We start from the raw sequence: 27,660 nt of genomic DNA on the forward strand, positions 1-27,660 counted from the left end.
ACAGCACCCTCCCACCCATGTTCCCCAGCAACTGGTGCACACAGGCTTACTGCCTCAAATGCTGGAGATAGCACACAACCCTCAGGGCTAGTACATGGCGTCTAAAGGTGGAGGGAGGGGAGATAGGGGTAGGACTCTAGGCTCTAAAATTACCTGGCTGTCTCCTCTGCCTTCTACCCCCCCCCCCCAAATGCTGCCCAGGCCAGAGTGAGCAGCAGGTGAACAAGTCGGTGGGAATGCAGCCGAGGAGGCAGCAGCTCTAGTCAGCGGGTTCCTGCGTGGGCCCTCGGCAAGGATCCAACCAGGCCTACCCTTGACACTGGCCCTGCTGTTGAGTGTGCTGAATGGGGGATGATGGGAGTTGTAGTCCTATCTGGAGGGCACCAGGTTGGGGAAGGCTGGCGCATGTTAGACTGGGAGGATGCCCAGGGGAACCCACTCCTGGGGCCTTAAGAAGAGGGGCAATGTACCAACTTGGGGATCCCTTCAGTGGTGTCTCTTCTCAACCAGCGTAAAAGGTGGCGTTCCTTGGGGGTGGGAGTTGTAGTCCACGCCCCCTGGAGGCCACCAGGTCGGGGGGGGGGGGGAGGCTGATATAAAAGGCAGTGTGGTGTAGTGGCTAAAGTGTCAGATTGGGAGTCGGGAGATCCGGGTTCTAGTCCCCACTGGGCCATGGAAACCCACTGGGTGACTTTGGGCCCAGTCACAGACTCTCAGCCCAGCCCACCTCACAGAGTGGTTGTTGTGAGGATACAGATGGAGAGGAGGAGGAGGAGGAGGATTATGTACGCCGCCTTGGGTTCCTCGGAGGGAAAAAGGCGGGCTATAATAAATGCAATAATAATAATAAAAATAATGGGCTACCAGTGTAACCATTAGCCAAAAGGCCACCACGCTGGATCAGAGCCAGGGTGCATGCAGCCCTGCGTTCTGTTCGCACAGTGGGGAATCCAGCAAGCGAGCCCCCAGGGCCCCCGGCCTTGCTCCCCCCCCCTTCCACAGGTGAGCAAGCCACGCCGGGGCGGCTCCAGCGGGCGGGGCCCACCTGGGCCCCTGGTCCAGCGCCCGCCCAGGCCCACCCTGGGGCTCCCCCCCCCCGCGCGCCCTTCCTCCTCCTCCTCCTCCTCCTGCCTCTCCGGAGTGGGCGGCGGCGGCGAGGGCGAGCCGGGGCAGGGAGCCGCCCCTTGGGCCGCCCCGCCGTTGGCTGCCGAGGAAAAGGGGCCTGGCTCGGGCGGGCGGACGGGCCGGCCCTCCCCACCTCCGGCGCGCGTGATGTCAGCCCGGGCGAGCCGAGGCGAGCGCTCGCAGCTCCGCGGCTGGACCACGCCGGGCTCCCGGAGACAGCGGCGAGGCGAGGCGAGGCAGGCGGTTCCCGGGCGAGAGCGCGCGGCAGCGGCAGCAGCAGCAGCAGCAGCGGCCCCCTCCAGCCCCCTCCGGCTCCTTTATGCGCCGCCGCGCTCGCCTGCGCCGGGCAGTGGCCAAGGGGCAGCCGGACCCCCGACGCCGCGATGAGGCTGAGAAGCGCCGGCATTGTCTGCACCCTGCTGCTGCTCCACATGAGGCCCCAGGTGAGAGGGAGGGAGGGAGGGAGGGGAGAGAGAACAGCCCCCCACCCCCCCAAAGGCGCCCCCTCCCCTGCGGCCGGACGGGAAGCGGACCCCAGAACGCAGCAGAGAGGCGCGACCCCCCCCCCCCCCGCAAATAGCCTGGCTCTTGGGGTAGGGGTGGGCTGGAATGGTCGCCCCCCCCCCCCCGGCAATGGGAAGGCGGCCGAAGCAACAGGAGCTGGGCGGCGGGGTGTGGAATGCCAAGTTTTCCTTGGCATCGAAATACAGCCTCGCTTCCCCTTCCCTGGGGGGTGGATCTGGAGGGGCCCCCCGTTTCTGGCATGTCTGGGGTTCTGGGATGGGGTATGTGAGGGCAGGAAGCGGCCTTTTTTCTATTACTTCACTGTAGTTGAGCCTTCCTCCAACCGGGCGCCCGCCAGATGTGTCAGGGCTGCAACTCCCAGCATCCCCGGAGGTGGGTGGGTTGTAGCCTGACACATCTGGCGGGCGCCTGGTTGGGGAAAGGCTGCCACAGTCGGAACACGGGCAGAGCCCTCTTTGCACTCAGGCAACGCCTGCTGACTTCCCTCCGGTGGATCCAGCCCATTGGGGAAAGCGTCCCCGTCCAGTGGGCTCCGCGCCCATCTCGGGGCTGTCCCTCGGCCTCCCCGACGGAGCCCACTTGGCACAGCACCCACCCCATCATCGCACCCACGCACGTGCCAGCCAGCCAGCCTCAAAAAGCACTCCTTTCTGACGGAAGGGAACTTTGGTAAGCCCGAGACGCGCGGCATCTCCGAGGCTGGCCGCGTGCTGATGGGCATCGATGGGGCAGGCACCCTATGGAGGCAAAGATGCCCTGCCAGGCTCTCGGCTCCTTCTCTGTCTCTGGGCTGAATGGGGGGGACTGGAGGATGGTTTCCGGGGGCCTGGAATTGGGGAGGGGGAGTTTGGGGTCACAGCACGCTTGTCTGATTCAGCAGCGCCCCATCCAAGGGCCTTTAGGGACCAGACACTTCCGAGGGTGTAAACTTCAAGACGCTTCACATGGAACCTGCTGTGACTTGTGGGATTTCTGCCCAAAAAACAGCTCTCCATTTTATTGCCTACCAGGGAATGAGTTCCCAGAGCTGCCCAGGAAGGTGGAAAACACGGTTACAGCCTGGCGAAGTCTGTAGTGCAGCAAAGGTGTCTTTGGTGCCGTTCCAGCCATGGGGCTTGGCCGATGCAGGGCAGTGTGGCAGCCGCTGCAGACCTCTCCCTCGCTGTTCAGCTGGGCCTGGGGAGGGGGTGGGGGGTTCTTTTCTTTAGGGGGACCTGGAGCCTTTTAGAACCCAGCTCTCTCGCTCTCTCCCCCCCCCCGCCCCAAAGTGAAGTCCGGGGAACTTCCATGCTGAAACTCCTGTGACCTCCCAGTGTTTTCCCCCTGGGGTGACAAGAGGGTGTGGGACCTCGCTTGGTTTCTCAGCGAAAGCTGCTGCGGCGGGGCGGTTCACCAGCTGCTGTGCTCCACCCCAGAGGCAGCCGCCTCTGTCGACTCGGAGGGAAACAGTCACCCGATTCCAGCGGCAATTTTGCACCATGGCTACCGACAGCGCTTTCACCCCAGGACTGCCAGCGTGCCCAAAATGTTAGAGCAGGTTAGGGAAGCTTTGGATAAACAAACGCCTTGCTTGGGAGCCAGCCGGGCCTGCACTGAGGTGTCTTTTTCGGATAGGGAGGTTTGGGTGCCATTAAAAAGCAGGAGAGCCAGCCGACGGATGGAGCTCAGCCCACTGGTTGGTTCTCCTGTGCAGGACTGATGGGAACGTATGGGCGATGTGCAAGAGCACTCACGCATCTCCCACGCAAGATGTGCAAAAGTGCTCATGCATTGCCCATTCATTTCAATTGCGCTTCCGGAGGAGAGCCTGCCTATAGACTGAGATCTTCTTCCGAGGCCCTGCTGTACGCCCCCATCTCCACTGCCAAAGGAGATTAGGGTTGCTGGGATAATGGAACAGGGCCTTTTCTGTGGCAGCCCCCAGCCCTCCCGGACTGTGAAACTCCCTTCTGTAGACCGACTGTATCTCTGCTTAGTTTCAGGCAGGCGATGAAAATGGTTCTTTTGGGCTGGGTTTTTCATATGGGAAAGTTTGATTCCCGGTGGAATGTGTGCATTCGTTTATTTGCTCTGTTTTTACATCATCGAAAGTTTGGTTTTAATGTTTTCTTTTTGTTTTGGGGTGCCTGGCTAGGGGTGAAAGGCCACTTACACATTTTCTTATAAATAAGCATCCTGGTGGATTCGTTCCCTATTAATCAGCAGGAAGGAGGGAGGGGAGACTGCCTGGATTTTCCACTAAGGCTCCGGTCCCTGCCCACGGTTGTTTTTCGGCTGAATTTTCTGCAAACAAAGGCTCAGAGTCCTGTTGTGCGTCTTTTGAGAAATGCGTCATCTTCTCTCACCACGGAGTGTCGGTGCGGAGTTTTGCGGCGTGGGCAGGAGGAGGGGGGGTGCACGTTGGGTGGGTGGGCTGCGAGCCCCCGTGGGTGCCGGGACTTGGCAGCCTCTGCCCTCGTAACCGCTCCACATCTGGTGAGCGCAAAGGACTGGGAGAGAAGCCGCCCTCCCAACAGGCCCCTCAGCAAAACAGGAGTGCAGAGGTGAAATCCTGCCTGCTTGAATTCCAGCAACGCCCTGCATCCCCCGGGGAAGGTGGATTTCCTCATCGGGGTGGGGTGGGGTGGCGGAGCGGATCCTGCCTTCCCCAGCTAGGGGCACGGAAGGAGGTGGGAGAATTTCCACCCCTCCTCTGCTAGTTTGGGTATATCGCTTTCCCTTGCAACCCAGGCTGGCCTTGTTAGTGGCTGGGTTTTAAGTGGGATAGAGGGTAGGCCTTGAATTCTGAGGTCAAACCTTCCCGCCCCCAAGGCAGAAAGGCCTGGCTACCAAGGTCTGGAATCGGAGCTAACTTTAAACAAAGTCTCAGCCCCAGAATCTGATTTGAGTGCCAGTTACATGACAGTTGCAGGGAAGGGTGCCTCTGAACATAACGAGTGCATTTCCCTGCCAAAAACTCACAGGCGATATTTGTGAGTAAGGCACTGAAGTCAAGTACCATTTCCATGCAAGCTTGAGCCTCGCTCTTCCTTTCCCCCTCCTTGTTTCTTAGATTTTAACTCTCTGAGCATGTGCAGAGAGGAGGTCCATTAATGTATAGCCCAAATGGAAATATTTGGGGGCTCTGGAAATTGCTCGTGTGCCAGGGTGTGTACACAGCGTGTGTGCGAAAGAGTGGGACGCTAGTGAAAGAGCATTCTCTCTGCACGTGCTCAGAGACCTCAAACTCCTGCCACTTGTGTCAAATACATGCCCGTGGCTGTAGGTAGGGAAATACATTCTCCCTATGCTCAGAGGCATCTTTTCCATTATTATGATGCCCTTCACATAACTCTCGAGTTCCGCTGCTCAAAAGAGCTTCTGAGGCCAGGCCTCTGTTCGAAATTAACCCTGATCCTGGGCCAAATAGCCAGATGCGTTGTATATGGGGCTGCCTTTGAAAACGGTCCGGAAACTTCAACTGGTACAAAACAGGGCAGCATGTTTACTAACGGGGACTGGCCGACGAGACCACATCACGCCAGTCCTTTTCTAGCTTCATTGGCTGCCAGTCCAGGTCCGGGCCCGATTCAAAGTGCTGGTATTAACATGTAAAGCCCTAAACAGCTTGGGGCCAGGCTATCTGAAGGAACGCCTCCTCCTGTATGTACCTGCCCGGACCCTAAGATCATCCTCAGGGGTCCTTCTCCGCGAGCCCCTGCCAAAGGAAGTGAGGCAGGTGGCTACCAGGAGCAGGGCCTTCTCTGCTGTGGCACCCTGGCTGTGCAATGAGCTCCCTAAGGAGGTTCGCTTGGCACCTACATTATATGGTTTTAGACACCAGGTGAAGACCTTTTTATTCTCCCAGCATTTTAACAGTCTATAAATAAATGTTAACTTGGTGTTTTAAATCTCCAGGTCCCTGAAGCGATGGGCACCTTCGAACTACAAGTCCGCTCCGTGCGCAACGAGAAGGGGGTGTTGGCCGACGGGCGGTGCTGCCGTGGAGGGCTGGACCCTCCGTGCCCCGTGGCAGAGCAGTGCCAGACCTTCTTCCGGGCCTGCCTCAAGGAATACCAGCTGCGGGCCCTGCCGGAGGGGCCGTGCGTCCTGGGCGCTGCCACCACCCCGGTCCTCGGGGGCAACGTTTTCTCCGCCAGTCACCAGAAGCACACAGACCATGCCAACAGGATGGTGGTCCCTTTCGACTTTGCCTGGCCGGTAAGAGGGGGCCGCTGGTTGCTTGCCTTGGTGGGGCTGCCGGGGTGGGGGGGCGCAGAGTTGTGAATTTCCCTACAGGGAGGTCCTCGTGCTCACAGCACCTTGTGGCCGATAGTGTCCCGTGGTGATGAGGGACAGAACTCTGCATATGCCCAGAGGCCAACTTCCCTTGCACCAAAGCTGAGCCCTACCTCCCTGTTGCCCTTGCTATTAGGCCTCCTCCTCCTCCTACCAGAAACCAGGATTCTAGGCTCAACTCTGATGATGCCCCTAAAGGATAGGAAGAGATTCAAAGGAGGGGAAATGTCTTTCCATCATTTTACTGAAGCCAGTATGCAAGCTTTAATATTTCACAGAACACTTGATCATGCCACGTCGGACTGACGTAGCATTTGGTGAAACCTGCAAGTGTGCATACTTTCCCCTGCTCCCTTACAACAAATGGGAGAGTTTTTTCTCTCCTCCCAAAAAGTGTTGTTTTCCTTTTGGAAGTTCTCCCCCCTCCCCCAGAGATGGGTGTGGGGGGGAGCAGGCTTTAAACTGTGAAATTGGAGCCAGCTTCTTTCTCCAGAGATGGACCCAGGTGTTCTGGGAGAGAGACAGGGGGGAGGGAGCAGGAGAAAGCAAGAGGAAAGCAGGAGCCAGATGGACTTTGCTTACACTCTTTTCCCCTGGGGGGAACTGAGGCAGATGCTGAATCTCGCTCGGATTATAAATTGGGCAAGACAGCTCCTGTATAAACCGGCTGTGTAGTGATTTATTGATTTCTGGGCTTCTGTCTTGTGCCTCTGATGCCAGAAACACAGAGAGGGTTGTGTGTGTGTTTCTGATTTCTTTATTCTAATTAATTAAGCCTGTGATGCTGTTGTCTCACTGGGAATTGGGGGGGGGGGGTGACACCTGAGCAGCAAGAGACCTATCGCTGCTCTACAATCTCAAAGGCTCACAGGAAATGAAAAAGGTAGAGCTGGTCCTGAATTCAGAGTTCCTGGGACATGCTGGGCGGAGGGGTGCGCCTGTCGCTTTAAGAGTGGCTTGGAAAGGAGAATTCTGTCACGTGCAACTTCTCCTGTTATTGCAGCATGGCGAGAGGAAAAGTTGCACGGTGGCCCAACTCTCCCTTCAAAGCGGTTCTTAAACTTTCCATCATACCGTGCGCTCTGTGTTTACATTTGGGATGGGAGTGCAGAGCTTAGTTTCTAAAGAGAGGAGGGCTGATGTTCACCTCTGGCACGTGTGACGAGGGAAAGACACTTTGCACATGCTCAAAGGCACTTTGTTCTTATCACTTGATTGGAACCCCTGGAGGAGCTCTGCTATGAGAAATGACTCCCTGGGTAGAGCCACTGGTGCACCCTTCCTGGTGCAGCAGGGAAAACGTATGCCTTTGCCCCCATTTTTGTAGGTGTGAATGCGTTGGCTTCTCATGAAGTTTGGCCTCAAATGGAGACCAAAAATCCCTCTCTGCTTAAGAGTCCCCAACCTGCTGCCCTCCAGATGTCTTGGGCTTCAACCAGGGGATTCTGGGAGTTGTAGTCCAACACGTCTGGAGGGCACCAGGTTGGAGAAGGCACTCTGTAGCATTACATAGACTCTGTATTTTCACTCTGCTATGTCTGCAGGATCTGCACTCGGGTTCTTGTCCTGGGGCCGGTTTAAACTCCATATCTCAGTGTCTCCTAGGGCGCTGTGATCTGAGCTACAGCTGTCACCCAAGCAAAGAAATTGTAATCGATGGATTATGATTTGCATACGGGTAAAAACAAGCTCCAGAGCCAGGAGAAGGCAGGGTCATGTTTGTTTTGACAAAGCACATGCTTGCCGGAGCGGGCATCGCCTTGCAAGGCGCATTCCCTGTATAGATGTGTGTGTGTGTGAGAGAGAGAGAGAGAGAGAGAAAGGGGCTGACTGAGGGGCGGGGAGAGGGCTGACTGAGAGAAAGGGGCTGACTGAGGGGCGGGCAGAGGGCCCCTCAAGATGCTTCCTGCCCTCTGCAGTCGTTGTAAGTCCTTGTATTAAAAATATGACGCCTATAAAATCTGCTGCCTGGTTATTTTATTGATACTCTGCAGCATCTCGTTTTAACTGACTTAATAGAAAAATGGTCCGATTAATCGTGGCAGCCCAAACTTGAAAAATCCAAGCGTTGAGACGTGTCCTCTTTAGACAGGCGTGTGCCATTTCCGTTACGTCCACCTGGATTTGGGCTAGCCGCCCGTTTCTCTCCTCCGGCCCTGGGAAAGGTCACTGAGCATGGCTGACCTTTGACCCTCCCCAAAGGCCTCCCTCCCTCCCTGACCAGGGACGCATCGCCCCAGCGGGGGCACTAATTTAGCTCTGTGTAACAGCTCAAGCCTATTCCGTCCGTCCTCTGGATCATTTAGGAAACCATTTCGGACCTGCCCAGCTGGGTCCAGGGCCATACCCAAGGTTTGTCAACACAAACTGGGCCAGCACCAGAACCTGGAATCCTTGGGCAGCTGCCAGGTGGCCCCCAGTGCTCTGGGCCGGCCCACTATGATGTCTTTGTCTTTGTAAAATTAATACTTGGGGGGGGGGAATAAAAAAGTAAAGTGTGCGCCACTAAGCACATGCAGAGCGCTGTATCCTCATGCCTGCGTGCTCTAAAGAAGCCTTCCTCAACCTGACGCCTTCCAGATGTGTTGGATTACAACTCCCTCCATCCCCCAAACGGCTGGGGAATGATGGGGGTTGGAGTCCAACCCATCTGGAGGGCACTGGCTTAGAGAAGGCTGCCCTTTAGGGACCTGGAAATGAGCTTGCTGAAAAGGTGAGTCGGGATGCAAAGATGCTGTGCACAGCAGAAAGGTAAGTCCATCGTGGCCGCTCTCTCCCTCTCTCTGGGAATTTCCAGGGCTACCAGGGCAAAGCCAGACCTGCCGTTCTTCCCTTCCCTCTCCGTCAGCTCTTTGTGTTCTTCTGCCCTTCCCTCCCAAGGGGAGGGGGGGTTGGAGAACAGGGAAGAGCAATGAGATCAGGAGATAAAAAACTTAATTAAAGCCTCTCTTCTTAATTGATGCAAAGTCACTTCCCTCCCTTCAGCATGCGTTTCTCCCTTCCCCTCCCGTGCCCAGACGATGACTGATCTCTTTGGATCTGCTCCGCCCTGCCGAGGTCCTGTCGCTAGATCTCCAGCCGAGTTTTGCGGCCAGGGTCTGCCACGGGCCGGACACTGCTGACCGCAGGGCAGGTCTGCTGTGTTCAAACCTTCCCACTTTCCAGAGGTTAATTTTTTAATTAACCACTGGGAACTGCCGTCATTTCTAACCGCTGACAATGCCCGTCACCTTTTAATTAACCACTGCGTCTCCCATCGTTGGTTAAATTTTTAAGGGAGAGTGGTTGGGTTTATCGTCTCTGCAGATGTCACCTCTTCTAACTTGGAAGTTCCAGTTGACGAGGTTCAGGGAAGGTGAAGAAAAGGCACTCTGCACGTGCTTGGGGATTCTAGGTCAGAGCCTTCAGAATATTCAGTTCTGGGAGATTAAACCTTGGGGACAGATTGAACATCAGTATAAAATCTTTCTTTCTTTCTTCACACGCACGTGCACGCAAAGTGCTTAACAAAGCATGGAAGCTACAGGATCTCAGAGACCATCTAGTCCACCCCACCGCCAGATCAGTGCCGCCATTGCAATGCAGGATGCAGCTACAACAGGGGTGGCCAAATTTGGCCCTGCAGATATGTAGGCCAGAACATCTGGAGGGCCACAAGCTGGCCATCCCTGAGCTGCAGCGTCCCTGCCCAGTCTCTGCTTCAATATCTCCACTCCAGTGAACAGGAAAGGCAGAATATAAATATAAGCAACAAAGAAATCAATAATCATCGCCAATGGGAGAGGTCAGTTTTTGCCAGACATTCAGGCTGTATTTCTGTCTGTTTCTACGATAATACCTGGCAGATAGTGGGGAAAGTTCTTGGTGCGTCTACTTCTTAGGGCTCCATTATTTATTAATGATAGCACTCTTCAAATACTTGAAAGGTGGTCACACAGAGGAGGGCCAGGATCTCTTCTCGACCCTCCCAGAGTGCAGGACACAGAATAACGTGCTCAAGTTACAGGAAGCCAGATTCCGGCTGGACATCAGGAAAAACTTCCTGACTGTTAGAGCAGTACGACAATGGAATCAGTTACCTAGGGAGGCTGTGGGCTCTCCCACACTGGAGGCCTTCAAGAGGCAGCTGGACAACCCTCTGTCAGGGATGCTTTAGGGTAGATTCTTGCATTGAGCAGGGGGTTGGACTGGATGGCCTTGTAGGCCCCTTCCGCTATTCTATGATTCTATGATGATGATGATGATTTACATCCTGCCTTTTCCCCAGTACTGGGACTCAAGGCGGTTTACAAGATTAAAACATGTACAATCAAAACATATAAATACATGTTTTAATCTTGTAAACCGCCTTGTGCTTTTTGTATTGTATTTTGTATTTGTGTTTTTTAGATTGTTGGTTGTTTTACTGTGTTCTTCATGGTTTTAATTTTTGTGAACCGCCCAGAGAGCTTTGTAATAAGTAAATAAATAAATTACAAAAGTTAAAATAGAATTAAACCTACAGTAAAATTAAAAACATGTTAAAAATTTGAAAACTGTAGCAGTTTAAAAGGGAGGGGGATCCAATACATTAGCACAGGTCCAGTATAGTTCCAAAAGCCTGCTGAAACAAAAATGTTTTTGCCTGCCTCCAAAACTTTAGCACAGAGGGAGCCGGTTTGGCCTCCCTGGGAAGGGAGTTCCAGAGCCTTGGAGCAGCCACCAAGAAGGCCCTCTCCCGCGTACCCATCAGGGATGTTGGAGGGACTAGAGAAAGGCCTCCTCAGAAGATCTCAGAGCACGGGCAGGTTCATATGGGAGAATGTGGTCTTTCAGATACTCCATACTCTGGAGGATGCCTAAATCATAGAATCATAGAATAGCAGAGTTGGAAGGGGCCTACAAGGCCATCGAGTCCAACCCCCTGCTCAGTGCAGGAATCCACCTTAAAGCATCCCCGACAGATGCTTGTCCAGCTGCCTCTTGAATGACTCTAGTGTGGGAGAGGCCACAACCTCACCAGGGAACTGATTCCATTGTCGTACTGCTCTAACAGTCAGGGAGTTTTTCCTGATGTCCAGCTGGAATCCGGCTTCCTTTAACTTGAGCCCGTTATTCCGTGTCCTGCACTCTGGGAGGGTCGAGAAGAGATCCTGGCCCTCCTCTGTGTGACAACCTTTCAAGTCTTTGAAGAGTGCTATCATGTCTCCCCTCCATCTTCTCTTCTCCAGGCTAAACATGCCCAGTTCTTTCAGTCTCTCCTCCTAGGGCTTTGTTTCCAGACCCCTGATCATCCTGCTTGCCCTCCTCTGAACACGCTCCAGCTTGTTTGCGTCCTTCTTGAATTGTGGAGCCCAGAACCGGACACAATACTCTAGATGAGGCTTAACCAGGGCTGAATAGAGAGGAACCAGTACCTCACGTGATTCGGAAGCTATACTTCTATTAATGCAGCCCAAAATAGCATTTGCCTTTCTTGCAGCCATATCGCACTGTTGGCTCATATTCAGCTTGCGATCTACAACAATTCCAAGATCCTTCTCGTTTGTAGTATTGCTGAGCCAAGTATCCCCCATCTTGTAACTGTGCATTTGGTTTCTTTTTCCTAAATGTGGAACTTGTGGCTGCCATTTTCATCCCCCCATGAAGGATCCTCGTGCATTAGTTCTCACCACCACCAGCAGCCCTTCCAGCAGGCTGTATTGAGGAAGCTGAGAAGGGGAAGCAAGGTCATTTCACCAGCCCTGCTGAAAAACTGAATTATCCCCGCCCGCCTCTCTCTCTTCCCTTTTTCTTGAGTGTCGTGTCTTTTTACATTGTAAGGCTGCGGACAGGATTATGTGTAGGCAAGTCCAGGAGCCTTGTTGGCCGAAAATGCTTCAAATAAAATAGATAATACGAGAGACGCAAAGCCAGTGAAGCAGACCTTTTGTGGAATGGTCTTCGCAGGTGGGGGGGGGGCAGTGGGCAGGCTTTAGAGCAGCCTTCCTCAACCTGGGGCGCTCCAGAGTGTTGGACTGCATCTCCCAGAATGCCCCAGCCAGCAGAGCTGGCTGGGGCATTCTGGGAGTTGTAGTCCAACACATCTGGAGCGCCCCAGGTTGAGGAAGGCTGCTTTAGAGCTTCACAGAACATTACCGCAGGCAGAAGAAGCATTCCTCCCCACCCCACCAGGTATTTTGAAAGTCTAATGGACCTCACACTTCGCTATTTTGTACCAACCTTTCCTCTCCTGGCTGCGTTTGCCCCCACAACACCCTTGTGTGGGATGTTGCTGGAGTTCCCATTTTACAGACGTCAGAAAGAAGGTTACAACAGGGCAGCCACAGCAGAGAGAAAGCAAAAGAAGGGATTTCCACCCAGGTCTCTTTCAGACTCTGCTGTCCCTCGCTGTGCATTATAACATACGTAAAGATTTTTTAAATATTATTTCCCAGGCTGAACCGTGACCGTTTGGGGGAGCAGGAACACAACTTTCTCGGTCTGTTTGCATCCGTAGGATTTTCAAGCATGGCGGAGCCTCACGAAACAGACTTTTGGGTCGGGATTCCCACACAGGCCCCGCCTGAGCTCTGTTCCAATGGATCTGATCCAATTTCAGATTCAGGCTTCTGTATGAGCAGAGAGAGAGGAAAGGGGGAGCCCGGGATTATGTCTGGGACCCGATTCTCCAGCTGCGCTAATTGTAAGCAAGCTGGGTTTCACCAGCGGAGCTCGGAGGGTGTGTGCGGAGGAGATGTTGCCTTTGGCTCCCCCTTTCTCTCTCCTTTGCCAAAATTGGATCTTTGTGTGGGTAGAAAGAATTTGTGAGAAACACAGCCAATATATTTCTGGATCTTTTTCCCAGCTTCAGGGTGGCGGTGGTGGTGGGGGCTAAGGGTTACAGCTGGGAGTCGGAGAAACTGTGTAGAAGTTACTGCCAGCTTTCTCATCTTGCGGTTGGCTCGCAGATTGATTTTTAATGTGCTGAGGACGTGTTTGCATTTTCTTTTCCTGGCATCTCTCCTTCCCATGCCTCAGTTGCAACATCTCTGAAATGGGTGCACCTGTTTGCCCTCCCCCCCCAGATTCCTGCTCTTTAGCCCCAGTTCTCAAATTTCCTGGCACAGCTGCTGAAAAGACAGCACCCCTTTTTCCTTCCCCATACCCAAGCTTTGGGAAACATTGCGTGCGAAGACCAGCATGGAAACTCTCTGCTCTGGTAACTGTTTGCCTCGTTTCTTCTAGCGCTCGTATTCGTTGGTTCTGGAGGCCTGGCATGCGGCCAATGCCACGGACATCACCAGCCAAGGTAAGGGTCCCACCTGTTTACCCGCGGCTGGAGCCATGGTGCTGGAAGGGGCAGGGACAAACCTAGAAAGTTGTGCCCCAATTCCTGAATGCGTACACCAGCCTTTCCCTGCTAGGGCCCTCCTTCAGATGTTTTGGACTTCAACTCCCAGAATCAGTGATTCTGGGAGTTGAAGTCCAAGACATTTGGAGGGGGTCCCATTGGGGAAAGGCTGGTGTACAGACGGTTTAGGGAACCTCAGCTTGTGCCAAATCTGCCTCCTAGCCCAAGCAACCAAGCCAGAAGAAAAAGACAGGTGTGGGTGGAGAGGGGCGCCAGCCGTTGAGGTACCGGTTTTGGGCTGTGTGGATGACATAGCCTTCCATTCTGCAGACTTGCTGGACGTTTTTCTAACATTCTAATGTTTTGAGCAAATTTAGTAGTCAAAAAGTATGCAAAGTAAAATAATAATAAAGCTGAAAATGCACCTTTCCCCCATAGGTTAAAGTGTAAACATGCGCATTTGGGGGGGATTTGCGGATTTTTGTGAGTGCGAATTTGCGCAAGGGCTCATTTACGCAAATTCGGAAGCGAAAACAAATTCTGATTCTGATGGGTGGGAGATGGAATGAACGGCACCTGACGCGCCGCAAAAGACAAACAGGATGGATTTTACACAATCTGCACGTCCCTAGTGAAGAGGCCGTTTACCTGTGAATAGCAGTTGACCGGGGGGGTGGGGGGGTGGCGGCGGCAAAATCTGCTCTTGCCTCGGTCGTGGGCTGCTTGATTGGGCGGCGTGGGCAGCCCCGTTCCCGAAGTCGTCTTGCTGTGGCCCGATCCAGCCGGGTCCCCAGGGAGCTCTGAGATCCTCCCTTCTCTCTGCAGGAGCGGGCCAGCTGGTGGAGCGGGTGACTCGCTCGGGCATGCTGAACCCAGGCGAGGGCTGGCAGGGCTTGTGGCACCACGGACGCGCCGCCTCGCTGGACTACCGGGTGCGCGTGCGCTGCCAGGAGCACTACTACGGCCCGGCCTGCAACTTCCTGTGCCGGCCCCGCCACGATTTCTTCGGCCACCACAGCTGCGACGCTGCGGGCAACAAGGTCTGTCTGGACGGCTGGACGGGAGACGAGTGTACGCGGGGTACGTCCCGGGACGTCCGGCTGCAGTGGGGAGGGGGGAGAGGGCAAGGCGGTACTCGGGGAGGGACGGGAACCCGGGAGCCCACTGCCCCTTTTGCGGCTCTAACCGCTAGGCACCATTTCCCATCCCTGTCTGGGGACGGCATCCTGCTCCTCTGATCGCTGAGCCCAGCGTATTCTAGCTTAACACTTTTACTGCGAGTAACTAAACTTAGTGGAGGCTGGTGGTTCCGCTGCCAGTGTGGTGGCGATTCCGCTCCGGGTTTCAGTCCGAACCAGTCAGAACTCTAAAGGAGCTGTCCAAGGTGCTTCACACCTTGGACAGCTCCTTTAGAGTTCTGACTAAAACCCGGAGCGGATTCACCGCCCCACTGACATGGGAGCCTCCGCTGCCTGTGCACTTAACCAAACTTTCCTCTGTGAGAATCCTTTTCTTTCTGTGTCTTCCCAACATCATACCTGGGGAAGGGGGGCGGGTGAGAAAGAGGAGGGTCTCCTTAGGGCAATGTGGCCCCTAGTGCAGGCCCCCAGAACCTGAAATGCTGCCCTTCTTGTTTTTTTTGCAGCAATTTGTCGCCAGGGATGTCACGAAACGCATGGGTTTTGCGAGGAACCTGGCGAGTGCAGGTAAGCATGAGTGGGGGGTACCCCAAAGAAACTGATGGGGTGGGTTGGGGTGGGTTGTACAGTCTCTCAGCAGACAGCTCTGATCCTTGACGCTAGCAGTCATAAATTAGTAGGAGCTATGACCTTCCCATTTATATCTCAAATCAGCATGCCTATGTGATTCTTCTCCCCGGTCACACACCATTTTACCCTCACAACAACCCTGTGAGGTAGGTTAGGCTGAGAGATGGCGACCGGCCCGAGGGCTCGTAGCTGAGCAGGGATTTGAACACAAGCGTCCCTGGGCCTCGTCCAGAATCCCAGCCACTGCCCCACACTGGATCTCTGCCACAGAAATAAATTTTAAATTGCTTTTCTTCTGAGGGCAGGCTTTTTATGGAATATCTGTTCATTTGGAAATATTTACGGGGAGGAAAGCAAGCCGGGACCTCAGAGAAAAGTGCTTTTGATAGCCGCCTCCGTTTCTCGGCAAGCAAACAGCATGCCCTTGGAGTACACCGCCAAGACCTTATTGCTGGCGGGATTAAAAACGGCGGAATACTATTTTTTTTTATAGCCCCAACCAAGCAGCTGGGATGTCTGTGCGCCCATGTGGTAGCCACTAGCCACCAGCCCTCAATGCGCACTAAGAAAAAAAAGAAGTATCTCTAGCCCACTGAAGCTCTTCACCCAAACAAAATATTAGGAAAAGGCATTTCATAGCATATGATGAACTGTCTTTGGCCTGGCTGAGAGTTTAAAAATGGTTTTAAAAGTTAGCTGTTTTTATGTTTTTAAATTTTGTATATTGATTTTTAATATCCAGCCTTTTAATCTTTGTGAACCACCCAGAGAACTTCGGCTATGGGGCAGTATATAAAAATAAATCATCACCATCGCTTTTGGTATTTTAGCTTGACCCACTGTTCTTATTACTATGATTATTCTCTTGTTTCTGCTTTGTGAACCCCTTCCCCCCCCCCCTTCATATGTTTTAATGTGATTTTAGATTGTAAGCCTCTAGGCAGGGTATCGCTGTTTTATTTCTATATTTTGTACAGCACCAAGTACGTTGTTGGTGCTATATAAATAAATAAATAAATGAATAAATAAATAAATAAATAAATAAATAATTGCCTTGCTTGAGCGGTCTCCCATTAGGCCTTCCCCCAACATTTTCAGTGTATTTTTTTAAAAGATTGATTTTTATATATGGCACTACTGCTGTTAGGATTTCCTGTTAGGATACTCCTTTCCCACACGTTTAAAGTTTCCAAGTGCTGAATCATTCCTCTCTCTTCCCCTACCTTTCCAGTTCTCCCCTCCCACCCGCGCACACAAAGGAGCCAGTTTTGGGGCAAATCCCAACAAGCAGACGCCCTGCAGCTCCTCTCAGTTGCCCGGACAATGCCCGGTGGGCAGCAAGACAGCCAACCAAACCCAGCTGGGAGTATAGCGTTGGCTCCCAGCCAGGAAAATTAAAACACCGCTGGATTCCAGAGCTGATAAGGATGGGGTGTGGCGGCGAGTGAGGAAATGGGATGGAGCAGGCCTGGCATGGGTCAGAAAGCTGACGGGCTGCCCCCATGCCACTCACACGCCCAGGCGGGGATGGGACCCAGGGACCCTCCCCATGCCAAAGAGGCTTTGACCGTTCACGGAGGAGTCGAGAAAAAATGTAAAATGGCCCCTGGGCCTATCACCACCTGTTGAGAGACGTTGTTAGATTGGACTCGTATTCGGCACCCTAAATAGCAGCCCTCAAGGTGAGGACAGTGACTCGGGCAGAGCTGCAGCGGGCATCCCGCTTAGCAGATGAGTGCTTTGGATTCCCTGTTGATGATTTCAGTGCCACCTGGCCTTAGCTCAGATCAGAACAGGGAGATTTACGGCTCGTGGCTCACAGCTCCAGCTCCTAACTGCCACGTTGCACCACCAGTGAACGCGCCCTGCTCCCTTCTTCTCCCAGGTGCCATTATGGATGGACGGGTCCCCTCTGCGACAAATGCATCCTCTTCCCAGGTTGCGTTCATGGGAGCTGCACCGAGCCGTGGAAATGCGACTGCGAAACCAACTGGGGAGGCCTGCTGTGTGACAAGGGTGAGTCCCCGGGGCAGGCGGCTTGGCGGCCCTGAGAAACTGGCCGGTCTAGAACTTCTCCCAGGCTGCTGCTCTATGGCACTGCAAACTTTCCCTTGGTGGAGACGGAAGCCGAAACGTAGGCTTGTTGCCAGTTTCCGTCCCGGAGCGGTTGGCTTTGCTTAAGGTAGCCCTGGGAGGCCCCTGTATCTGGACGCTTCGACTTCGGGGGCTGTATTGCAGCCACGGGGGACCTGCTGGAGCCAAGGAGACAGCGTTGCTTTTCTCCCCGCCCAGATCTGAACTACTGTGGATCGCACCGTCCATGCAAGAACGGCGGCACCTGCGCCAACAAGGAACCGAACGAGTACGAATGTCTGTGTCCTGAGGGATTCCAGGGCCGGAACTGTGAGGACGGTGAGCAGCAGGTCACTTATGCAAGGAAAATTCTCCCCTAAGGCATTGCGTCGCAAAGGCTGAGTTTAACCCTCCCAGAATCCTTGGCAATGCTGCAAAGAATTCTGGGGCGGGAAGAGATTGTTGAGAGCTTTTGTGACAGGTAGATAGATCAGGGGCGCAGAACCTGAGGCTCGGGGGCCAAAACCGGCCCTCCAGGGTTCCCAATTTGGTCTTCCCGTGTTCTCCAGCTGGCTGTTGGCTCCACCCCCTTTCTCCCTATCATTGGTCAGTTGGTATTTTCCCAGCTTTTCTGCATTTCCCCCCCCCATCCTGAAAGTTTGAAACGCCTCTCCTGGGGGTGCGTTTCTGGCAGTAAGAGCTTTACGCTACAATAGGCTGTCGTTTAGTCCCGCCTCTTTTGACTTTGGGGCCGCCCACCTCTGGAATGCGGCCCCCGAAAGCGTCTCTGCAATGGAATTCGGCCCTCAGGTTGGAAGAGGTTAAACACCCCTGAGACGGAGGCTCAGAGTTGGACGAGGGTTCAACTCCCCACTTGGCCAGTGAGCCTCCTGAGCTGGCCACCATCTTTCATCCAAGCCTCCCACGCAGGGCTGTTGAGAAGCTAAAATGAGCTGCCCCCAACCACGTACACGACTCTCCAATTCTTGGGGAAGATGTACCATGGAGGAGTGGTGAATAAAATGTCGACTTGCGAGAGATTCGGGGCGGAGGGGCGGGGGAGAATTGCTGATCACGGGCTGTTTGGTTTGGGCCCCTAGAAATGCATCTGCCCTGCTGGACTGCGGGGGGTCACTGGTGGGTTCAGGCCATCCCCGAAGGCAAATAGCTTTTTAAACAGCGGCGCAGAAGACAGGAAGAGCCCGGGTTTCCCACACTTTCCATTTGTAATTGTAAAGTGTTGGTTTTCAGGGTGGGACCAGCGCCCCACCTTTTTCTCTTTGCTTTGGAACTGTTTTTTCAGCTGTATGATGCGGGTCGCTGGGAGTTAGGAGTTGGTCTGCTGCAGAGGGTTACAGGGTCAGCAGAGTAGTGTGGGGGAAGGATAATGACTTCAGCCCCCATTTCAGGAGGGGAAGTAGGGGGGACAGATGGAGTGGGGAGAGGAGGGGGGTGGGACATGGGGGGGGTTCTCTTTCTAACTCTGGGTGGGAAGCAAAGCAGAGAGCTTAAAGGGTCCTCTGATGTGTTAAGACCACCACGGTTCTTCTTCTTGTTCATCAAAATATATACATCAGATATATACATTTCATATACATTAACGCACATGCACTTTTCCTGTTGAGCACCCTTTTTGCAAGGAATTCCATCCTAATATAACGTGCATCCTTTCACCCATTATATGCATTTCTGTGCACACTTTTCTTTAATATATCTATTTTTATAAGCAAAGTCGCCCAACAGATTTCTAGCCATGTAGGAAGCTGCCATCTACTGAGCCAGACTGATGATCCATCTAGGCTGGTATTGTCAACACTGACCAGCGGCGGCTCTCCAGGCAAGAACACTTCCAGCCCTACCTGGGAGAGGCCAGGGATTGAACCTGCGACCTTCTGCCTGCAAGCTGGGCCTCTACCACAGAGCCACAGCTTTCTCAACCCTCCCTTCCGCAAGGCGAACAGAAACGCTTTGTGGAAGAGGGTTCCTTTGTCTTTGATGCCAGGCAATGGTGTGCAGCCGGCCGGCCTTTTTGTGGACTAGTAACTTGCGCGAGCTCATTTGCAAAGCTTTCTTGAAAGCCCTGTGCCTTCTCTTTTGGACTCCTTCCAACTCCAGCTCTTCTTCCATTGCCTGTCGCTGAACTGACCTGCGCTTCGAAGCTTTGTGCCGATGGAGAAATATGCCTCGAGAGCCCGTCTGGATCCCGATGTGTTTGCGCCCCAGGTTGGAGTGGAGAGTTGTGTCAAAATGGTAAGAGGTTCCCACCTTGGCGGAACGGCGCTGGGAGGGAGGGAGGGAGGGATGTGAACGTCTGGTCCCACTGCTGTTTCCGAGCCCGCCTGGCTGGCTGGGGCAGGGGCGGAACTATAGGACTTCGCAATCTGTCTAAACAGGCACAGGATAGAGCCCCTAAGCCATGAGAACATCAGCAGAGCCCTGGTGTGGGATCAGACCAAGGGTCCATCTAGTCCAGCACTCTGTTCCCACAGTGGCCAGCCAGCCATTGGCCAGGGACCCACAAGGCAGGACGTGGTGCAACAGCACCCTCCCGCCCATGTTCCCCAGCAACTGGGGCACACAGGCTTACTGCCTCAAATACTGGAGATAGCACACAACCCTCAGGGCTAGTAGCCCTGGATAGCCTTCGCCTCCAGGAATTTATCCAAGGCAGACATGCCCAACCTGGTGTTTTTCAGATGTGTTGGACCACAACTGGCTGGGAATGATGGAAGTTGCAGTCCTACACAGCTAGAGAAGAATGTTTTAAGTTTCCGCAGGACTCGTTATCATTTTAGTTCAGGAAAATACTATTTATTTATTTACTTATGTATTTAATAATAATAATAATAATAATAATAATAATAATAATAATAATAATAATATTTCTTACCCGCTTCTCCGATTGGATCGAGGCAGGAAACAACGGCAAGCATAAAATACTGATTAAAAACATAGCATACACTGTTAAAAACATCCTAAAAGCATATTAAAAGTATCCTAAAATTCCCCTGGATAGGCCTGCAGGAAGAGGTCAGTCTTGATGGCTTTCTTGAACGCTAGAAGACTGTCAAGCTGACGAGTCTCCTCCGGCAGGCTATTTCAAGGATGCGCTTCATGTTCTGCGGAAGAAACGTGTATGTTAGCCCTCTCATTGGCAAACTTTCGAAAGGCACACACACTTTTCTAATGTAGAAAGGAGCAAATGCACCTTTTAGTGGAAATGTGGGGGTGGGGGCAAGGGGGTCAGGGAAGAAATGTAGGGCAAGCTGGTGTAGGTTTTTGCGAGCACCCACACGTGCAGATTTTAAAACTGAATGGGAAATGGTCAAAACGCTGAAGCCGCGTCCGTTTCCGTTGTAGCAAATAAAACCAAATCAAGAAACAAACGTTCCAGCCCAGAGAGTCCTGGGGCATCTTAAAGACTAAGAAATGTATTGTGGCGAAGGATCGAGATGATTTCTGTGTGGTTTGAGGTTTTTCTTTGTAACCATGAGGGCTGGTACCTTGAAAACTGATGATTACCTCTGTGTGTGTGTTTTCCCTGAGTCAGCAGGATTCTGCACTTGGAGGACTTGAATGTGATTTCTGGCAGAATTGCAATACTTCTCTCTGCTGCATGCGCTATTAATTCACTTACAGCAGCGCTGAGGGACCCATGGCTGTCCCCATGTTCTTGGACTACAACTTCCATCAACCTTAGCCAGTATGCTCAGTGGTCTGGGATAATGGTCCAGCAACAGCTGAGGGCGGCTGGTCCCCATCCTCTGACTTATGGAGTTCATCCTTGCCACTAGAAGTGTGGTAACAACCACTTTCCTTAGATGACTTTATAGTTGTTCTTGTTGATGCTATTGAGGCATTTAAAGTGCAACCCTTTGCATGTTTAGGAAGAAGTGGAAGAATGCTGGGAGTCGTGGGACTCCCCCCCCCTGTCTAAACATGCATAGGATTGCGCCCTTAGAAGCTATACCTGAACCTCTCCATTGCAGCTGATCCTTCTAATCACAACACATGTATTGCTGCTCCCTAGAGGTAACCGCCTGTCTGTCGGAGCCCTGCAGTCATGGAGGGAGTTGCAGAGACCTCCCGGAAGGCTTCAAGTGCATCTGCCCACCTCAGTGGACCGGAAAGACCTGCCAGATTGGTGAGGCTTTTGTCCTTTGTTGCATGCCGTGACATGGAGCTCCGCCGCTCCGCCTCCCAGCTCCCCTGCACCACACGCCTCTCCTCTTCCCTGGCCCTGTGTGAGTTTTTGGCCCCTGCTAACAAACCGACCTCCCACTTTCTCTCCCTGCAGCTGCCCTGCTTTTCAACATTCCGAGGCTGATTCTTCCTCCTTGGAAGTTTGAATGTTTGTGCTCATTCTGTTACCTCCCTGTAGAATTTCTGGTTTTAGCTAGAGAAGGACTTGTAGGTGGAAGGTTTTTTTTAAAAAAAACCTATTGGGCCTATAAGAGACCAGATGCTTAATTTCTGTGTCGTTTCAGTTTTTTCCTCTGAAGCCTAGAAACTTGAAAAGTGATATCATCTACCCCCCACCCCCCGCCCCAGATCAGGTAGATTCTATGTTCAGAGTCCTTCTTGCTGCACAAGTAATAGAAGGCAGTAGTTATTAAGTAGTACTATATAAGGTACCAGGAGGCACACAACTACTCCAAACACCAATAAAAAGTGATTATTATTATTATTATTATTATTATTATTATTATTATATTTATTCATTTGTATCCTGCCTTTTGCCCAATGCTGGGCCTCAAGGCGGCTTAATTATCAGATAACCCATTTATTTACAATTTGTAAAGATATGTAAAACTTTTATAAAAGTCTGTAATATTGTTGGACTGTATTATAATGGTACTCTTTCATGTATGGTGTAAATTATTGGTTATTATAGTACCCAACATTGTGATTGTTAACCACCTTGAGACACATCAGTTTGTTTTACATATCTTTACAAATTGCAAATAAATGGGTTATCTGATCATTATCCCTTTTTATTGGTGTTTGGAGTGGTTGTGTGCCGCCTGGCACCTTGTATAGTACAGAGTCCTTTTTGGCTGTGACTGCTGCTAGGAATAAATCGGACATCACAGGAGGCTTTACCCCTTGCTTCGGCTAGCTCACCCTTCTTCTGGTGGCTAGAAGGATCCAGCAGGACTTGTCTTGTGTTCTTTATTCCAGATGTCAATGAATGCCAGAAGAACCCGTGCCTCCATGCCCGGGGGTGTAAAAACCTCATTGGGGGCTATTTCTGCGACTGCCTGGAAGGCTGGACGGGACCAAACTGCAATCTCAGTAAGAAGTGGGGGGGGGCAACCAATGGGGTGTGAGGTGCTACGGGGGGGTTGCTGAACTGCACCCATTTAACGGCTCTGGCCGCGAATCTATTTCCTGTAGCCCTGGATCTGTTCTCCAAAGCTGTGTGTGTCTGTTAATACCAATGGCAGATTCTTTCTTAGCTAATACATACTGGTAGTCGGTGTGGCCAGAGCCGAAAGGACGCCCACCCTGCACTTCCTCTCTTTCTCGCGCTTAAAAATCTCTGGCCCGCACAGCTGTTTTCCAGCGGGGGGAAATGCAGAGGAGAGGAGGTTTAAATCTCACCTCCCTCTGCGATCTCCCCCCGCCACTCAGCTGATCGCTAGGAAATAGCTGAGGAGCAGGGAAATGGAGGCTCCGCGGATGTTTTCCTGCTGCTCAGCTGAGCAGCGTGCAGGGGAAGGGAGCGTCCCGGGAGAGGAAGTTCCAGCCCTCTCCTCCGTGCAGCCTCCTCTTGCCCCACGGCACCACGACTGCACTGCAGGGTGGGGGGCAGGCTGAGGGGAGGGGGAGGGCCTGGAGGGAGGCTGGTGGGCCAGCTGTGGGGAGGGCCGGGGCTCCGCTTGCGGCCAGGTTCCCCACTCCTGCTTTACGCTCTCCCAGGGTGGTTCGTCTGGCAGTCCGAAAGCTTGCCGTTCTTCACAGCGCTGCGCTCTGAGAAGGGAGGGCGGCTGCTGGACTTGCCAGACTTTACAAATATCGCCCTCTCTTTTGCATCCATCTTTTCCCTTCTGGACAGGAGAGAAGTCATGCCAGAGACAGTGTCGCAACGGAGGGACCTGCCAGGTAGGGGTGTGTGTGTGTGTGTGAGAGAGAGAGAGAGAATGTGTGTGTGTTTCAGTGTGTGTGTGTGAGAGAGAGAGAGAGAGAGAGAGAATGTGTGTGTTTCAGTGTGTGTGTGTGAGAGAGATGTGTGTGTGTTTCAGTGTGTGTGTGAGAGAGAATGTGTGTGTGTTTCAGTGTGTGTGTGTGTGTGAGAGAGAGAGAGAATGTGTGTGTGTTTCAGTGTGTGTGTGTGAGAGAGAGAATGTGTGTGTTTCAGTGTGTGTGTGTGAGAGAGAGAATGTGTGTGTTTCAGTGTGTGTGTGAGAGAATGTGTGTGTGTTTCAGTGTGTGTGTGTGAGTGTGTGTGTTTCAGTGTGTGTGTGTGTGAGAGAGAATGTGTGTGTGTTTCAGTGTGTGTGAGAGAGAATGTGTGTGTGTTTCAGTGTGTGTGTGTGAGAGTGTGTGTGTGTTTCAGTGTGTGTGTGAGAGAGAATGTGTGTGTGTTTCAGTGTGTGTGTGAGAGAGAGAGAATGTGTGTGTTTCAGTGTGTGTGTGAGAGAGAATGTGTGTGTTTCAGTGTGTGTGTGAGAGAATGTGTGTGTGAGAGAGAATGTGTGTGTGTTTCAGTGTGTCTGTGTGAGAGAGAGAGAATGTGTGTGTGAGAGAGAATGTGTGAGTTTCAGTGTGTGTGTGAGAGAGAATGTGTGTGTGTTTCAATGTGTGTGTGTTTGTGTGTGTGAGAGAGAGAGAAAGAAAGAGAGAGTGTGTGTGTGTTTCAGTGTGTGTATGTGTGTGTGAGGGAGCGAATGTGTGTGAGTTTCAGTGTGTGTGTGTATGTGAGAGAGAGAGAGAGAGAGAATGTGTGTTTGTTTCAGTGTGTGTGCGTGTGCGCATGTGAAAAAGTGTGTGTGGGAGGGAGAGAGAGAGAGAGAGAGAGAGAAATGAGACAAATCCTTTTAAAAATCAAGAATCAGAGGCTGCTGTCTTTAGGGTTTTAGTGCTCCAGTCTCCACCAAACTGACCTCTGGGATGTTTTCTCACCACACCTTTGTTGGCTTCCTGGGGTCCTGGTCCCTCCCTCCCCAATGTTTAGGACGGCAACTGTCGGCATTAGCTGACCCTTGGCCCTGCTCGCTGGATCTGATGGGAGCTGAAGTCCAAAGCATCTGGCAGGCCCTGGGTCGGGGGAGGCTGCCGTGAATGTCCGCGTGCTTCGACCCAGGCCGACAGCTGTCCTCCCGTCCCTCCAGGGGCCCTTTGTCCAGCCCAGCTGCCTTTTCCCCAAAGCCCGCTCCTGCACAACTGCTCTCAGTGGCTTCCCAGCGCCATTTCCCCAACTCTCTCCTCTTAAACGTCCCCAACAGGTGAAAGATGGCGGGCACAGCTGCTCCTGCCGGGCGGGATATACAGGTGCCGAGTGCGAGACGGAGCTGAGTGCCTGCAGTGGCGCCCCCTGCCTGCACGGAGGACTGTGCCAGGAGACAGAAAACGGGACCTCCCTCTGCAGCTGCCCTCCGGGGCTTAGCGGCAGCCGCTGTGAGGTAACCGTCCCGTCCCCCACATGGGTCTTCTATGGGATGGGAATTCAGCGACGTCCAAGCAACAGGACTTCCGAGGGAGTTAAAGCGGTGCGGCGTGAACTAACTCCCTCTCTCTCTTTCTTCTTTCTTCCTTTCTTTTTCTCCTTCCCTCTCTCTTCTTTCTTTCTCGCTATCTCGCTTCCTTTTTTCTCTCTTCTTCCTTCCTTTTTCTCCTTCTCTCTTCTTTCTTTCTCTCTCTCTCTTCTTTCTTCCTTTCTTTTTCTCCTTCTCTCTCTCTTCTTTTTCTCTCTTCCTTCCTTCTTCTCCTCTCTCTCTTCTTTCTCTCTCTCTTCTTTCTTCCTTTCTTTTTCTCCTTCTCTCTCTCTTCTTTTCTCTCTCTCTATGTCTTCTTTCTTTTTCTCTTTCTTTCTTTCTTCTTTTCTTTCTTACTCTCCCTCGCCCTCTGTACTTCTCTCTCTCTCACACCCACTCTCTCCCCTCCCTTCTTTTCTTTCTCTCCATCTCCCCCACCTTCTCTCTTTTTCTCTTCTCTTCCTTTTGCTTTCTGTCTCCCCCACCTTCTCTCTCTCCCCACCCTTTTCTTTTTTCTTTCTCTCTTCCCCCCCTCTCTTAGAGCAATGTTTGGCAAAGTCTCCAAAGCTGAGCATCTTTCCCAATGGATGGGGTGGGTGGGGTTGAGCCTTCAGTGCCATCCAGAGGCCTTTGCCCCTCCCCACAACCAGAGTAAGCTGAATAAACTATGCAGAACATATGCAGTTTTGCTCCCCTTGCATAATACTTACGCAGCAGAAGGTCTTCAATGCAAAGTTTGCTCAGCCCTGTTGTTAAAAGAACTCCCAGCTTTCTGAAATTTCAGACATTTCCCACCCTCCCTTCTGGCAACGTCCGTCGAAGCATCTCTGGCGATCCAGAGTATTACTGCCCCGATGAGGGCCTCCAGCGGTGCCTTTCTCTTGATCTAGCAGGTCTTTGTGGATCTCTGCTCCTCGAACCCTTGTCCGGAGGGCACCTCCTGCCTGGGCGGAGAAGGCAGCTATGTCTGCTCGTGCCCTGAAGGGGCCATTTGCGAGAGGCTGCAAGAGCCCTGCCTGGACGGCGTGTGCCAAGGTGGGTGCCCGGAGCTGGCCTGGAGCCACATTTGGGCCAAAGCTGTGATGCTTCTCAGCTGGCAGCTCAGGCTGTTTTATTTATTTATTCATTACATTTATATCCCACCTTTTTTCCTCCAAGGAACCCATAATCCTCCTCCCCTCCGTGTTATCCTCACAACAACAACCCTGTGAGGTAGGCTGGGCTGAGAGTCTGTGACTGGCCCAAAGTCACCCAGTGGGTTTCCATGGCCGAGTGGGGACTAGAACCCATATCTCCAGACTCCCAGCCCAACACCTTAGCCACTACACCACACTGGCTCTTTAGGAGAAGATATCATCTGGCACTGCCTTGATGTATGGAGTCAGGGCAGGGGGGTGCTTTAAGCCAGATGGTTCTCTATTCCAGCCTTCCCCCACACAGGCGGACATTGCCAGGTTAGGAAAGGCAACTCCAGAGGGTCCTCTCCTTTGGACTCTTCCTCGCCCGTTTAAACGGTCCCTTAATTGGAGATGCTCCCGGGAATCGAATCTGGGACTTTCTCCACGCTCTCAGGGCTTCCACTACGGAGCCCTTCCCTAAAGAAAACATGGCTGACCATCGATCCATCTAGCTTGGAATTGCTACAGTGGTGTGGTTCCATAATGTTAGACTCTGGATTTTATGGCCTTAAGGTGCAATCCTATGGATGTTTAGAGAAACAGAAGGCCTACAGGTACTCAGCAGGCCCTGCTGAGTACCTGTAGGCCTTCTGTTTCTCTAAACATCCATAGGATTGCACCCTCAGCACTCTGCCCTCTTTAAGTCGGAATCTTTAAGTCACATCTTAAAGGGCCCTCCTGCTGACTTTGCCGAGCGGGGCCCTGGGCCTCCGCCCCAACGTGCCGCCCGGATGGCGCCACTGTGTCGCTGGATGAAGTGGGGATTCTGACCTATAGAAATGATTCCAAATTCATTCATGGTGACTCCAGGAACTCCACTGCGCGTCTGCGCCAGCCTTGGGTTGTTAAGCATCACCTGCAAACTGGGATCTCTAGGCTGTTGGGGAGAGAGAATCCAGAGTTGTAACCTATGGTTGAACCATGGGTTACAACTCCGGATTGTCTCCTCCTCAACCATCCAGAATTCCCGGTCCGCACATCATGCTAAGCAACCCAGAAACTGTAGCGAGGCTCCAGTGGGAGCGATCAGGGCTCTCTCTCTCTCTCTCTCACTTTGTTCACAACAACCCAGATTTTTTTAAAAAACACAAACCGGGTTGTTGTGACATCCGAACCAGGCCTATTCGAGAGGAGGGGTGGTTCAGGGTTAGGCCTCGCTCACTCCTCTCTCCCCTCTAGGAGGCACCAGCACGATCCTGCTCTCTACGGCGTTGCCTCTGGCTCTGCTGCTCTTCCTGGTGGCTCCCATCTTGGCACTGCTGGCTCTGTGGATTCACCGCCGATCTCGGCAGACGCCGCCGGGGCCTCCGGAGCCCACGGCCAACAACAGCCTGCAGCCCGCCGCCGTTCGCCTCATCCGCAACATCACCCACGGCGACGCCGAGCAAGGCCTGAGGGACGAGGGAGCGGCGGTCAAGGCAGGGATGCGAACTCCTGGCGGGCTCCCGAAGACGGACATCTCCAACGAGGAGAGGGCCAAACTCAACCGACTGAACACTGCCCCGCCAAGGCCTTTGCTCTGACCTTGCGAGAGAAGGTGGCAGAGCACGTGTGTGTGTGAGAGAATGTGTGTGTGTGTGTGAGAGAGAGAGAGAAGGGAGCCGGGAGGGACGCGGACCCTGTGGAGGAATCCCTCTGCCCAGGGATCAGGGGATGAAGAACCCCAAAGCACCTTATTTGAACTCTCTGGCCTTTTATACAAG

At 52.8% G+C, this 27,660-nt stretch overlaps 1 protein-coding gene across 1 annotated transcript; it reads left to right on the forward strand.

Annotated features, from left to right (window-relative positions):
- Window positions 1-1,463: 1,463 nt before the first annotated feature.
- LOC134407816 (protein jagged-1a-like) lies at window positions 1,464-27,480 on the forward strand. The gene is made up of 14 exons (XM_063139764.1): window positions 1,464-1,568; window positions 5,548-5,850; window positions 13,135-13,198; window positions 14,066-14,320; window positions 14,886-14,946; window positions 16,895-17,025; window positions 17,302-17,421; window positions 19,198-19,332; window positions 21,113-21,226; window positions 22,264-22,377; window positions 23,141-23,187; window positions 24,531-24,707; window positions 25,670-25,814; window positions 27,137-27,480. The coding sequence occupies exons 1-14, from the start codon at window positions 1,509-1,511 to the stop codon at window positions 27,478-27,480; spliced, it is 2,070 nt and encodes a 689-aa protein (XP_062995834.1). The 5' UTR covers window positions 1,464-1,508.
- The last annotated feature ends 180 nt before the right edge of the window (window positions 27,481-27,660 follow it).

This window comes from Elgaria multicarinata, chromosome 13 (assembly GCF_023053635.1).
Source record: "Elgaria multicarinata webbii isolate HBS135686 ecotype San Diego chromosome 13, rElgMul1.1.pri, whole genome shotgun sequence".
Taxonomy (NCBI): domain Eukaryota; kingdom Metazoa; phylum Chordata; class Lepidosauria; order Squamata; family Anguidae; genus Elgaria; species Elgaria multicarinata.